The 14,134-nt window shown below is 40.6% G+C and overlaps 1 protein-coding gene across 1 annotated transcript; it reads right to left on the bottom strand.

The window, feature by feature from the left end:
* Nucleotides 1–59: 59 nt before the first annotated feature.
* On the bottom strand, nucleotides 60–4,404 carry LOC127345494 (uncharacterized). Its single transcript, XM_051371971.2, has 16 exons — nucleotides 4,022–4,404; nucleotides 3,460–3,554; nucleotides 3,214–3,327; nucleotides 2,934–3,038; nucleotides 2,782–2,853; nucleotides 2,352–2,464; nucleotides 2,140–2,274; nucleotides 1,995–2,063; nucleotides 1,780–1,867; nucleotides 1,578–1,649; nucleotides 1,393–1,496; nucleotides 1,047–1,164; nucleotides 910–969; nucleotides 692–802; nucleotides 378–495; nucleotides 60–277 (listed from the first exon to the last, which is right to left on the bottom strand). Exons 1-15 carry the CDS (start codon nucleotides 4,146–4,148, stop codon nucleotides 394–396), a joined length of 1,485 nt encoding a protein of 494 aa, XP_051227931.1. The 5' UTR covers nucleotides 4,149–4,404; the 3' UTR covers nucleotides 60–277; nucleotides 378–393.
* Between the last annotated feature and the right edge of the window lie 9,730 nt (nucleotides 4,405–14,134).

Below are 14,134 nucleotides of genomic sequence, written 5' to 3'. Positions count from 1 at the left end.
ACTCGATACAAGGAGGAGAAGACCACAACATGTAGAGGAAAGATATATAGCAAAACAAAGAAAGGGAATTTCTTTTCTTCATTAACTTAATCAATGAGAAAACGATACAAAAGTTCTTGAACATCTCTCCACATTTGTTCCAGAGGGATATTTGAAGTTATTACACCACTCTTTAAATATTACATGATACAGCAGATCCTACGAAAAAATCACAGTGGCGTCTCTCCTCAACTTTCACAGGAGTACTATTCCGCTTCCAGCCAGGATGTATTACCCCCTAAAATGAAACAAATCAGTGTCAGACTGTCAGGACTTCTTAGAGTAATCCAGTAATACTATAATGCCAAGAGACAGCCAAGAGTTTGCGAAAAGATTACCTGGTTCAAATTGAGATTAGTAGTTTTGTCTGGCTTTCATAACCAGCTCCTCTGTGGTAGCACCAATGATCTCATTTGATCTCTTTAGAGGAACGCAACAAATTCTTCCAATAGAATCCTGAATACACAATCAAATTTATTATCATATGACACAAAGAGGTAAAAGGGGTAACAGCATGTCGGTAATGCCGTTGAAAACTGTTTAGATTCTGTCGTTGTTAATTGCAGACTCTGTAAATTATGTTCGTAAGAACTTTTATATCATCAGGCAATGCAAGTGTGCAACAATTGAAGAAAAGACTCTAAGAACTCACTCTTGTAACAATACCAAATCTCTCTAACTTTTGAAGAGCATCCATCACCTCAAAATTGCATTGCAAACCGAACTCTTCTTGGATTAGCTCTTCACATTGCAAATCAAGATCCTAACATATTGGGAAACAAAGAATAATCTTACTCAACCCTTTGTACTTGTGTAGAATAACTTCTGAAGAAAAATAATTGTTTTAAATAAAGAAAATATTTAGTATACATCAACAGTAGCTTTTCCATTTTCCATCAGTATATAGTAGGAAATTATGACCTCCTTGACCTGAACACCAAAAATAGCAAATACGTAAATAAATTGTGAGTTGAAATTTCCCATGAGCACTAAATGTGTAGACCTACTTCCTGCTGAATCACATCATCACAGAGATGCAGAAGTGTGCCTTTCCCACTATCTAGTTGCTTGTCATACATGGATTGAGTGATTAGATTTTGATAGGTTGCCATGTTCTGTTGAAACCTGCAGCAAAGGGAAATTATTTAGCTTACCGCCATCAACCAGTAAGGCAAATACAGGAAAATCCTAATTAAGAAGAGCTAAAAAGAAGCAAGGAAACAAAGCTGAATCTGTGCATGTACTCTGGAGCAGTCCTAGCAGGTCACAAGAACAAAAGGAGTCACTGTTCAATCATCCACGTATAATAAAAATTACTGACAGAACGTAAATTATACATCAAGTGGGACTCACGAGAAATAGATCTTAGCACAATATCCAGCCAGAGCAGAAAGGATGGCAGTCACAACCCAGAAATCAGCTTTATTAGGCATTTCGAGTGAGCCAACGAGTGTAACCTGGGTAATGCAGGCAATCATCAACTGATGAAGCACAAGAAAATTAATGAATCAAGTTGAACCAAACTCCACTCGACTTACAAGCCCAATAACAACGGAAACAATGAACTGAACCCAGTCCATTGGTGTGAGGCTCGGGTTTTTCTTCTCTGGCTGCAAATAACATGAGTTATCTTCAGCATAGGGCCAGTTGAATAGATGAATATGGCTGTGTTCTGTAAACAAAAAATATTTGGATGTGATCACATCTTTTTTTAGAAAATGTAGGGCTTCCAGCACTAACCAGAACCAACTCCATATCTGCCATCGGAATATTTTTGAAATGTTTTACATGAATTGCTCTATCATCCTGGCCCTTCGGGCTTTTCTTCCTGAAGTAAAACATGCCATCGGAAGTCAGTTTGGACATGCTAGTTTACACGGATCGTGCAAACCATTTCACAACCAGGACATGAGAATTTTTGTCTGCAACCTCAAACCAAAATTTATGAGTTTTACCTGTACAAGACAATCACCTCATCGAATGTAGGCTCCTGAATTGTGACTTTGCCAACTAAGTTGCGCAGGCTACAATAAAAGTAGAACAATATGAGAAGAAAAAATAGCAGTTATCAGGTCGTAACAAGCCAAGAACAGCACAAACCTCAACTTCATTGTTTCAAGTCGTATACGCTCAACGTATAGCTCTTTGTCTTCTTCTTCACCAACTAGATCATCATTTTTCTTGGAATCTATCACCGGCTTAACCTTATTCTTTCTCAAGAAGAGCTTTTGTAGTCTGAAATTCAAGTATGAGAATAACAAACATGTTGGACAGAGCAAGATAAAGCACAGGATAATAAGTGAATAGCAAACCTCGTCTTCTCTAGCAACCATCGCCATGTACGAGTTATGACCATATCCACTTTCTCCATGAAGAAAAAATCGCTAGTGCGGTCCAGTCCTATGCCCCTTCGAAATATGACGTACTGGAATGTAAAAAAGATTGTTTATAAGGTTTACACGTAAAACAATTAGTTTTTACGAACAATATGAGGAAAACTGAGTAACAGACACTACAAGAGAAAAATATGGGTAGGGTGCTACATCAATAATACATGAAAACCAACAAGGAAGTGACTAAGTTCCAATTCGCTCACTTAAAATCCTTCAGCTATCTCCTAAAAGGCTAAAACTAAAACTAAAGAACACAACAGTGAGAGCCAGAAACTAAAATCCAGCCTACTAAATATGTTTCCAAATGAGAGTGCATCAGTGTTGCATATAAGAGACAGAGCATTCTCACCTTATCCGAGAACTCAGGTAGGTTGTCATGATGATGCTCCTTGAAATACTTTGACAATAATTTGTTATCAAGCTGCACCAGCAAACAAAAAAATTGTAATGCCACTAGTGATTTCACAGAAGGAGGCAAGTTTGGAGTGAGAGGACGTTTACTTTCGCTTCATCAACTTTTATTGGAAGATTCAGCAGATATTGTCCAGACTGGGCAAGTTCAACCTCGTCATCAGACACTATGTTGAAATTGCTTTTTTCCATCACCTACACCAAATTAGAGACACTTAAATCTGCAACGCTATATGGTTCATATGGATTACTTTTTATAGTAAGAAAAAACAAGCCCTTCTATCAAAAGAGAACACCCTAGAATACTAGAAATGCTTTCTCCCAATGCAAAGCTTTTGCATTTTCTCCCAAAAAAAAACAAGTTACTTACCTGAAAGAAATAGGTCAGGAAGTTCTGCTCGAGGGTATCAATCTCCTCAGTCGAAAAGTTCTGCTGCTGTAGTTTTTTGGCTCCGTGCACAGGGTCGAAGAGAGCAAATAGTTCCTGCAAGAAATATAACATACTGGAATACATTAAATCTGCTTCAATTTCAAGCACTGCCAGAAACGAGCAACCCTTAAAAATGACCAAAAATGTGTGAAGAATGATTCTTCAGAGAGGTATGCAAGTTCTCACCATCATATCATCAAACTGGAGATGGTACCACGCTCTGATGGTGTACTCCACCCTCTTACAGAGTTTCAAGAATTCTTCTCTGTCGTTTTCGTGCTCTTCATGAAACAGGTAACAGAGTTTGCTTTCAGTTGCACAGTACCATATACCCAAAACAATACTATTTGCTTCAGCATGTAGAAACTAAGACAGGTGAACAGGGAACATGGTGTACTTGATAGCCACATCAGGAAAGAGTGCGCTATTATGTCTGTTAGTGGTACCAAAGCACAAGCACATAGCAGTGGCCTGCAACGCCTACGTACGTTTACTAAAGGTTTCTTGTACCTAAATTGTTTCTAGTTTCTTTCCAGTTTACAGGTTAAAGGTTGAAACAAACAGACCAAAAAAAAAATTCCTTCTTTCAAAGAAGCAATATTTAGTATCTTCCCAGTACAAGTATGAATAAATATGTCATGAAATCAGATAAATTTTGTGGTCGAAGCGAATCAAGAAACGCAAAACGCCCATGGCGAACACAACCGGATTAACGGAACAAGTCAAGGAAGAGGAGGGAAAGGCAGACCAATGAGGTAGGCGAGCTTCATGATGAGCTTGGGCTTCATGATGGGGATCGCCGACTCGCGCTCCAGCCGCACCACGTCCTTGTCCTTCCCCATCTTCGCCACCCCCTGCACCTCGGCCGCCGGCATTGCCTTCTTGTCTAGCGACCTACCACCAGCGCCAACGCCAGCACCGCCGCCGCCGCCGACACGTCGTCTATGTGGTGAAAAATTTCGGGAAGAGGGAGGGAGAAGAGACGCAGAGATTGGTGGGAAAGACGAGGACGCGAATTGGAACGGAGCAACGCCTCCCTGGATCAATTATGGCGAGTGGGGAAGAGCTGGAAACGCATTACGGTTACAGATCCATACACAGCACACTCTTGTGTTGTTTTCTTCCTCCTCCAGCCGGCGCGAGCGAAGAGACGCTTAAAAATACGCCTTCGATATTGGAATACGTACTTCTACATCACACGATTAGGCCATATTTTTTAGTTTTGGCCCAAGTTTCTTTTAGGTAAAAGTGAATTATATTAATGGGCTCCCCTCCAGGAGGGGCCCAATAAGGTGGGGTGCACCTAAAAATCAAATAAAAATATATTTTAATATTAAAATAATTAATATAAAATATATATTATTTAATTTCCTATGATCCGAAACACTTTCGAACCACTCCAAACATCCTTTGGATCCACACAAAACTTTTTCCGGTTCTCTGTTATTTTCGATGATACCAAAAGTATCCATAAGGCGTCATCAAAACCCTTAAGTGTGTTACCCACTTACCCTACGGTTTAGAAACACTGCAGACATGATTGAGACACCTCTCCGACCAATGATCATCAGCGGGACCTGGATGCCCATAATGACCCATTCGCATTCCAGAATATATGTCGTTCAACCATAAACGTCAAGTCCTATCCCATTTGTTACTTTGATACTAGATTTTTCTGAGATCTGATCGTCGGTATCATCATACCTAGTTTAATCTCGTTACCTGCAAGCTCTATTTAACTCGTTCTCGTGATATTCCATCATCATGAGTTCATGACCTAGTCATACGCTTAACAGCTTCATGGATGTAATCTCACCGAGAGTGGGCCCAAAGTACTTTCCGTCTCGCGGATGAACAAATCAGGATCTTGTTACATATGCCTCAACATACCCTTTTGGAATACCTGAGAGACTCCTTTATAATCACCCTATTACGGTGTGACGGTTGATGCGGTTAAGGCAGCCTCCTATGATAGTGATTAGATATGATCTCACGGTCTAAGGAGTAGGTTACTACACTTTCATAATTATCGCAACGATGAACTTTATGACTCGATTGTGTTGCAATACTTATATTGGGTATGTCCATCATATCATTCACCTAGTGATATGATCTCATTGTCAATTGACATAAATGTCCATGACCGGGAAACCTCGATCATCGGTTGACCAGTGAACTAGTAGCACATAGGCTCACTAAGGACTCTATAGTTTGCTTGCACACCACATGTGTGACATGTGTATCCATGTTTCCGATTAATACAGTTATAGCATGACATAAAACTTATTATGAACTAATGAGATATGATAATAAACACACTTTATTATTTGCCTCTTATCTCCAACATTTTTATGTGTGTCGACTCAGTAACAAAAGCCATACTGATACAGGATAGATTCACGATCCATGTGAAATTGCCTCTATTGTCCAAACACCGCTACCATCGACGCAAAAAATTAACATTGAAGAAATTTAGACAGATAGTCCATTGTCGATATATGGTTTTCATCTCCTCTAGATTTTTATTTGACTACAATATAAGAGTGAAAGTGGCAGAAATATGTAAAATAAAACGAAGCTTTCGTCCTACGGCTAGGGTTTATCTCATGTGTGCGAGGTCAACATTGGTTAGGAATGCAAGTATAATCCCACTTGCGTCCCACTTCAAGGTTGTCTTTAAACCACATGTTATATTTTAAACAAAAATCTTGAACAAGGTGACTTAAACGAGGGACATTAATAGAATACTGAAGCTGGTTGGTGATTAACGGGTATCCTTTGAGTGTTATCATGCTACTAAAAAATAAAAATAAAACAAGGCCAAAGGGGAATTTGTGCGGTTAAATTGGACATGCACAAACTCTATGACATGGTGGAGTAGTGCTTTCTTGAAGGGGTCATGCTTCGATTGGAGTTTGATGATATGTGGGTGAACTTAATCATGCAGTGTGTCTCTACAGTGAAGTATCAGGATCTGTGTAATGGCTCACTTTCTTATTTTATTACGCCAACTAGGGGCCTCCGCCAAGGAGACCCCTCTCACTACCTTTGTTTTTACTATGTGCCGAGGGCCTGACTAGCTTGATCACCCATGAGGAAGAACAAGGACACCTAATGGTGTGATAGTTTATAGAGGTGTGATGACTGCAAGTGCACATATTAATTGTAGCTAGTTTCGAAATAAGAGTATGGAACCAGAGAGAGCTATTGGTTGAGGTCTTTATGCCCCTCGTTACAATCTACCAAGGATACTTGTAAGTTTCCTTTGATCTCGAGTAAGAGTGTTTAAAAGAGAGTCGTTTTTGTTTTCAATTAAGTAAATGAAAACAAGTAAAGTAACGAATACGTTGGGATTTGTGTTGGAACTCAAAAAGGCTAAAATGTTCTCGGGGATGTAGGATACACCACTAGCTTGTGAGAATTAATTATGATTAGGATAACCTATATCTTTTCTCATTATATGTGTGGGGAGAGCTCCATAATAAGATGTTCACCAACAAGTCTTGTCAGCAACCGCTTCTAGAGTCATATGATGAGGTCATCTCTAAATAACCACTACAATGCTGCGAGCAAATCACTTCTACAGACCATCATAATTAAGGGTTCCCTCCTGGATATCGTTATGAGCTTAGTGAATCTCTCATTACCCCCTTTGACCATGTAGGTTGTAAGACAATTCCTGTAATCAGAAGTAGCACCGGCCATACTCCCATACACGTCCAAAGAGTAGATTCCTCCCTTTAGTCCTGAAGGCAAATATTATGTGGTCGACTTCATATAACATTTAAAGAAAGAAATCTATGTCAGCAGGGGAGGGTTTCTGCTCGGCCCGATCGGTTGCTGGTTGGACTACAGCTTGACTGCCTTGTGCTGCCCGCAAAGAGGACAGGGAGGAAGAGAAATAGTCTTCCAGCCCAAGCAGGGGAGGGTTTCTCTCCTTTTCTTTTTGTAACTTTCAAATTTGAAATTCTATTTTGAGAATAGCTTCATGATGAGTGCATTTTTAGCATGTTTTTACATCATTATATTACTATGAATTGAGTAAAATTTCACCGTGCTATCGCGTCCTTTTATGCTTGTCTATGCAGTATCTCAAAATAATAAGGCAATGATGAAATATCAATATAAAACTATTATTTTATGGTATTTTGGCGTGATAAAAATTATTTAAGTACTTAATTATGCACCTGGGTGAAAGGAGGATGCGATGACAACTTCCAAAAGGTTTAGCGGACATCGGTACAGGGGGAGCCCACCCGTACCGTCCGCTCATACGCCATGTCAGGAGGACCGCCTCGTCAAATACTCTTGCCTCCCGCAGACGGATCTGAGATCCAAGAACACACACAACCACAAACACCAGAACATCGTCCCATAAGAGATCTCAAGGAAGAACAAGAAGGGGCATCATCCAAGTTGCTACCCATATCATTGGAGGACAAGGCATCATCACCTTCATCATCAACCCTAACACCATCACCATCTCCATTCTGTTCATATCATTAGATTGTAATCTCCTTTTTCAATGTGGGTTTGTACTCAATTCACACCATTACCCTTATTCCACTCGCAAGATTATGATGATGTTCTTGATTGTTTCCATGTGCGAGTAGTTCACTTCATTCTTGGGGAGATGGAGAAACCCTAGTAATATTATAATATGAATGAATATGATTTATAGCTTTGCACTATGATTGTATATTAGTTTTCTCTTGTGATGTTACATGAAGTCGACCATGTAACATTTTCCTAAGGGTCACGGGAAGGAGCTACCTTCGGAAGTATGATAGTGTATACGACGGGAAGTGACATCCCGTGTGTGGTGCATTATATATTGTATGGAAGGAGGGGACAATAGAGGACTCACCATGCTTAACAAATAACCATGGGGTAATCCCTTAATTGTGATGGATCAATAGGTGGCTTGCCAAAGGTCATCGCGGTGCTTATTCAGGGATGTGTTATAAAATACATATTCACACATCGAGCCTTTCCCACATACGACGAGAGCAAAGATATGAATTATCTAGTTTGTGTTCTTAGTTAATACTAGAGGTGGAACAAAAGCCCCAGAGAACATTTTAGCCTTATTAAAGTTCAAACTTAATCCTTAGTCATAATTGCACTCTTTTATTCAGTTATTTACTTTATAAAACCATCATATAAAACTCTTTCAAGACAACACCTCATTTGAGATTTAAGACAACTTTAAGTAATTCTAAATAAATAGCAAAGGGCCATTAAGATATTTACTAGTAGCTCCTCGTGGTTCAACACTCTTATTTCGAAAGTACCTACAACTGATTTGTGTACTTGCTGTAGGATAACGTTGCATAGAAAACAAAAAATTTCCTACGGCGAACACGCAATCCAAGCCAAGATGCAATCTAGAAGACGGTAGCAACGAGGGGGTATCGAGTCTCACCCTTGAAGAGATTCCAAAGCCTACAAGATGAGGCTCTTGTTGCTGCGGTAGACGATCACTTGCCGCTTGCAAAAGCGCGTAGAAGATCTTGATCACGATCGGTTCCGGCGCCACGAACGGGCAGCACCTCCGTACTCGGTCACACGTTCGGTTGTTGATGAAGACGACGTCCACCTCCCCGTTCCAGCGGGCAGCGGAAGTAGTAGCTCCTCTTGAATCCGACAGCACGATGGCGTGGTGTCGGTGGCGGTGAAGAAGTCCGGCGGAGCTTCGCTAAGCTACGCGGGAGATATGGAGGAGAAGGGGGCGGCTAGGGTTTGGGAGGGGGTGGCCGGCCACTCAAGGGGGGCGGCCAGCTTGTGGTCTTGGGGTGGTCGGCCCCCTCCCTTGGCCCCTCATTATATAGGTGGATCCCCAAGTGTTGGTGTCCAAGTCTTCGAATAAGACCCGAACCAAAAACCTTCCATAAGAGGGAAAACCTAGCCCAACTAGGACTCCCACCAAAAGGTGGGATTTCCACCTCCCATGTGGGGGGTGGCCGGCCCCCTATGGAGGAGTCCACTTGGGACTCCTCCCCATCTAGGGCTGGCCGGCCATGGAGGTGGAGTCCACATGGGACTCCACCTTCCTTGGTGGTTTCTTCCGGACTTTTCTAGAACCTTCTAGAACCTTCCATAGAACCTTCCGCGACATTTTATTTCACATAAAATGACATCCTATATATGAATCTTATTCTCCGGACCATTCCGGAACTCCTCGTGATGTCCGGGATCTCATCCGGGACTCCGAACAAATATTTCGAACTCCATTCCATATTCAAGTACTACCATTTCAACATCCAACTTTAAGTGTGTCACCCTACGGTTCGAGAACTATGCGGACATGGTTGAGTACTCACTCCGACCAATAACCAATAGCGGGATCTGGAGATCCATAATGGCTCCCACATATTCAACGATGACTTTAGTGATCGAATGAACCATTCACATATATTACCAATTCCCTTTGTCTCGCGATATTTTACTTGTCCGAGGTTTGATCTTCGGTATCACTCTATACCTTGTTCAACCTCGTCTCCTGACAAGTACTCTTTACTCGTACCGTGGTATGTGGTCTCTTATGAACTCATTCATATGCTTGCAAGACATTAGACGACATTCCACCGAGAGGGCCCAGAGTATATCTATCCGTCATCGGGATGGACAAATCCCACTGTTGATCCATATGCCTCAACTCATACTTTCCGGATACTTAATCCCACCTTTATAGCCACCCATTTACGCAGTGGTGTTTGGTGTAATCAAAGTACCTTTCCGGTATAAGTGATTTACATGATCTCATGGTCATAAGGACTAGGTAACTATGTATCGAAAGCTTATAGCAAATAACTTAATGATGAGATCTTATGCTACGCTTAATTGGGTGTGTCCATTACATCATTCATAAAATGACATAACCTTGTTATTAATAACATCCAATGTTCATGATTATGAAACTAATCATCCATTAATCAACAAGCTAGTTAAGAGGCATACTAGGGACTTCTTTGTTTGTCTACATATCACACATGTACTAATGTTTCGGTTAATACAATTATAGCATGATATATAAACATTTATCATAAACATAAAGATATAAATAATAATCACTTTATTATTGCCTCTAGGGCATATCTCCTTCACTTGCAACCATCAAGCTAATATATGACGCTGTTGGCGGGGAGATCCGCGCTTTTGATCTTTTTTTTAGTTGCTAATTTATTTATTGTTCTACTTTAGTTGTTTTCGAGTTTCAGGTGAAATACCATGGAGCACTACCAGCATGAGATATAGCTTCAAGCTGTAAAGAGCTCTGGCCCTCTTATGGACGCTTTTATTAAATCGAACATACTCATCAATCCAAAAGGGTATGATATAAACCCAATTCTATTTGATTTATTGCAATCTAAGATGTTTGCAGGACATGATACTGAAGATCCGCATGGGCATGTCGAATATTTCGAAGATGTTTGTGTGACTTTCAATTTAAATATCTTTATCGAAGATGAGGTTAAGTTTAAACTCTTTGGACAAACTCTTACTGAAAAAGCCCGAGCTTGGTATAATGATTACCCCACTTCAAAGTCTTCTGAATGGAGGGCATTGTCTACTAAATACCTTCAGATATTCTTTCCATAAACTAGGTCACTTGGAGCAAGGCGGGTGATTAGAAACTTTAAAATTCTACCGCAAGAGAGCATGTATGAAAGCTACTCGAGATTCAAGAAGATTCTTAGCAATTGTCCCCATCATGATTTCCCACCTTGGTTGATTATACACACTTTCTATGCAGGAATTAATGTCAAGAATAGAGATTTATTAGATTTACTTACTAATGGATCTTTTACTGAGTATGGAGTTGATAAGGCTTGGAACTTATTAGAAGCCATACACAAAGATGAGCTTTCCAAAGATAGTAAATAACTTGATGAAAAGTCTCTAGTAGAGTTAGAATCTATTAGCAAATTTATGCAGTCTAAAGGTTATGCTAAACATCAGTCTAAGGATATTATTCATATTGTTAAAGGTTATGCTAAACATCTGCAACTCCCTAATGATTGTGAATGTTATGAATCCTCATCTAATAACATGTCTTTGAAGGAAATCCTAACATGCAAGCAGATTGAGGAGAAGGTGTGCATGATAACTGCAAGAACACATATCAGATGTAGCTAGTTTCAAAATAAGAGTATCGAACCACGAGGAGCTACTAGTAGTGATCTTAATGCCCCTTGTTACTATTTATCTAAAATTACTTAAAAGTTGTCTCAAATCTCAAGCGAAGGATTTAATATAAAAGGAGTGTTGTAGAGAGCTTTTGTAGAGTAAATGACTGAAATTAAAGAATGGAAATGCAACTAAAGATTATGTTTGGAATGCAATAATACTAAAATGTTCTCGGGGGTTATTGGTTCCACCTCTAGTATTAAATAAAGACACAAACTATATAACTCATATCTTAGCCCTCGTTGTATGTGGGAAAGGCTCGAAGTTGGAATATGTATCTCATAACACATCCCTGAATAACTACTGCAACGACCTTCGGCAAGCCACCTATTGGTCCATCACAATTAAGGGATTACCCCGTGGTTATTTGTTAAGCATTGCGAGTCCCTTACCCCCCTCTTTCGTACAATAGTGCACCGCACACGGGATGTCACTTCCCGCCGTATATACTACCGAACTTCATGGTCGACATCATATGAACTACTCACACATGGTAGTTACCTCATGTGACCCTTAGGCAAATATTACATGGTCGACATCATGCAACATCACAAGAGAAAACCAACATACAATCATAGTGCAAAGCTATAAATTATCTTAATTCATATAATAATACTACTAGCTAGGGTTTCTCCATCTCCCCCAAGAACATGATGAACTACTCACACATGGAGACAATCAAGAACATCATCATAAACTTGCGCATGGAATAGGAATAATGGTGTGAATCCAAGTACAAATCCATAATGGTAATGGAGATTACAATCTAATTAGATGGAGGGAATGGAGATGATGATTCGTTGTGGTTGATGATGAAGGTGATGATGCCTTTTCCTCCAGTGATCTGGGTAGCAGCTTGGATGAGGCCCCTTCTCGATCTTCCTTTAGATCTCTTCTGGGACGGTGTTCTGGTGTTTCTGGTCGCGTATGTGCTTGGATCTCAGATCCATCCGCGGGAGGTGAAAGTATTTGATGAGGTGGTGCTTCCGGTAGGTGGTACGGGCGGGCATTGCACGTACCGATGCCTTGTCTTCGCATTGTCCTTTCACACAGGTGCATAGTTAAGTGCAAAATGATTTCTATCACGTCAAAATACCAGAAAATGACTGTTTTCATTGATATTTCATCATTGACTTATTATTTGTAGATTCTGTATAGACAAGCATAAAGGACGCGGTAGCGCGGTGAAATACAAAATTCCTACTAGTACTCAACGATAACTTAATGAAATAACGATATGAAAACATGCTAAAAATGCACTCATCAACTTCCCCATGCTAGACTCTTGCTCGTCCCCGAGCGAGATAGAAGATTAATAGACATAATCATCTTTGTTCATGAAGCTTAAGTCGTTAAAACAAATGAGGCAATTTTAAGAACAAAAATTATAACATCAGATGCAGAGCTAGGTCATGAATAACACTATATTATTCTCAAACTCAAATGACTTAATTAAAGGCCTCCACACCTTTCGAGGTTTCATAGTAGACAAGAAGACTACTTTATCTAAATATCATAAAATCATGAAGTTAGATTTTCTTCATGAATTTTACTAGCAATTCTTTTTATTTTTGTACTTCCTTTTCCACTTCTCTATTTTTCTTTCTTTCCTTCATTCTTTCTTTGTTTTCTTTTTCCCATGAAGGAACCAATGATCATAAAATACTTTGTAAATAATTTTCATAAATCCTATCAAAACTTTCTAGTGTGGAGGACCATAAAATCATCATCATGATGCAAGTACGGTATATTCACCCTAATTCATACATCTAATATAATAATCATGATTCAATCAAGCTTCAAACGAAATAACGGCTTAAAGTTCATAGGATAAGAGTCATTCACTCTCCAAAGGAAATACATGATATACTAATGCAAAAAGTTTCTATTCTAAGATGCATGACTAAAAATAAACAAAGCTAGGCAGGATCACACAATTCCTTGAGTGCACTTATTCCTCCTCTGCTGCGAATGATGCTCCACTCATAGTATCCTCCCACTTCAGGTTGCAGGCGTGCGCGATACACGCAAAACGAGTAACTAAGGGTGTGTTTGGTAGCCCGGGTCAATTGAGAATTGCAATCTTCCCTCATACAAGCTGACTCCACCTTGGTTGAGCTCAGATTTTCTTATGTGTTTGGTGGCTCGAGCCAAAGAAGACATGTCGAGTGTGTCTCTTGTTTGGTGGGTTGTGTGTGGTGAGGCTAGCTGAGGTGTTGAAAATTTACACAAAGCCCCTGCATACCAAAATGAAACACAATCGCATCCCTGTAGGTAAAATAAAAAAAGCCATCGGATCCCTGTAAACAGAAAACAAAAGCAATCGGGTCCCTAAAAACGCAATCGGCTCCTATAGCTCCGGTGAGGCAACTCCGGCGAGGCTCGTCCGACGAGGGAGCTTCGGCGACGCGCGTCGGGCGAGGAAGATGCGGCGAGGCACGGACGACCCCATCTGGGCGAGCTCGGTGGAGGAGCTTGGGGCGGAGGAACCCGTCTGGTCGAGCTCAGTCGAGAAGCTCAGGCGAGGGAGCGACGGCAAGGCATTTCGGCGAGCCAACTATGGCGACGCGCGTCCGTCGAGGCAACTGCGGTGAGGCACGGACGAGCCCGTCGAGCTCGGTGGAGGAGCCTGTGGCCCGTATGGTCGAGCTTGGCCGGCGCGTCCGGGAGG

Source organism: Lolium perenne, chromosome 3, assembly GCF_019359855.2.
Source record: "Lolium perenne isolate Kyuss_39 chromosome 3, Kyuss_2.0, whole genome shotgun sequence".
Lineage (NCBI taxonomy): Eukaryota > Viridiplantae > Streptophyta > Magnoliopsida > Poales > Poaceae > Lolium > Lolium perenne.
This window is presented reverse-complemented; position numbering and strand designations above follow the sequence as displayed.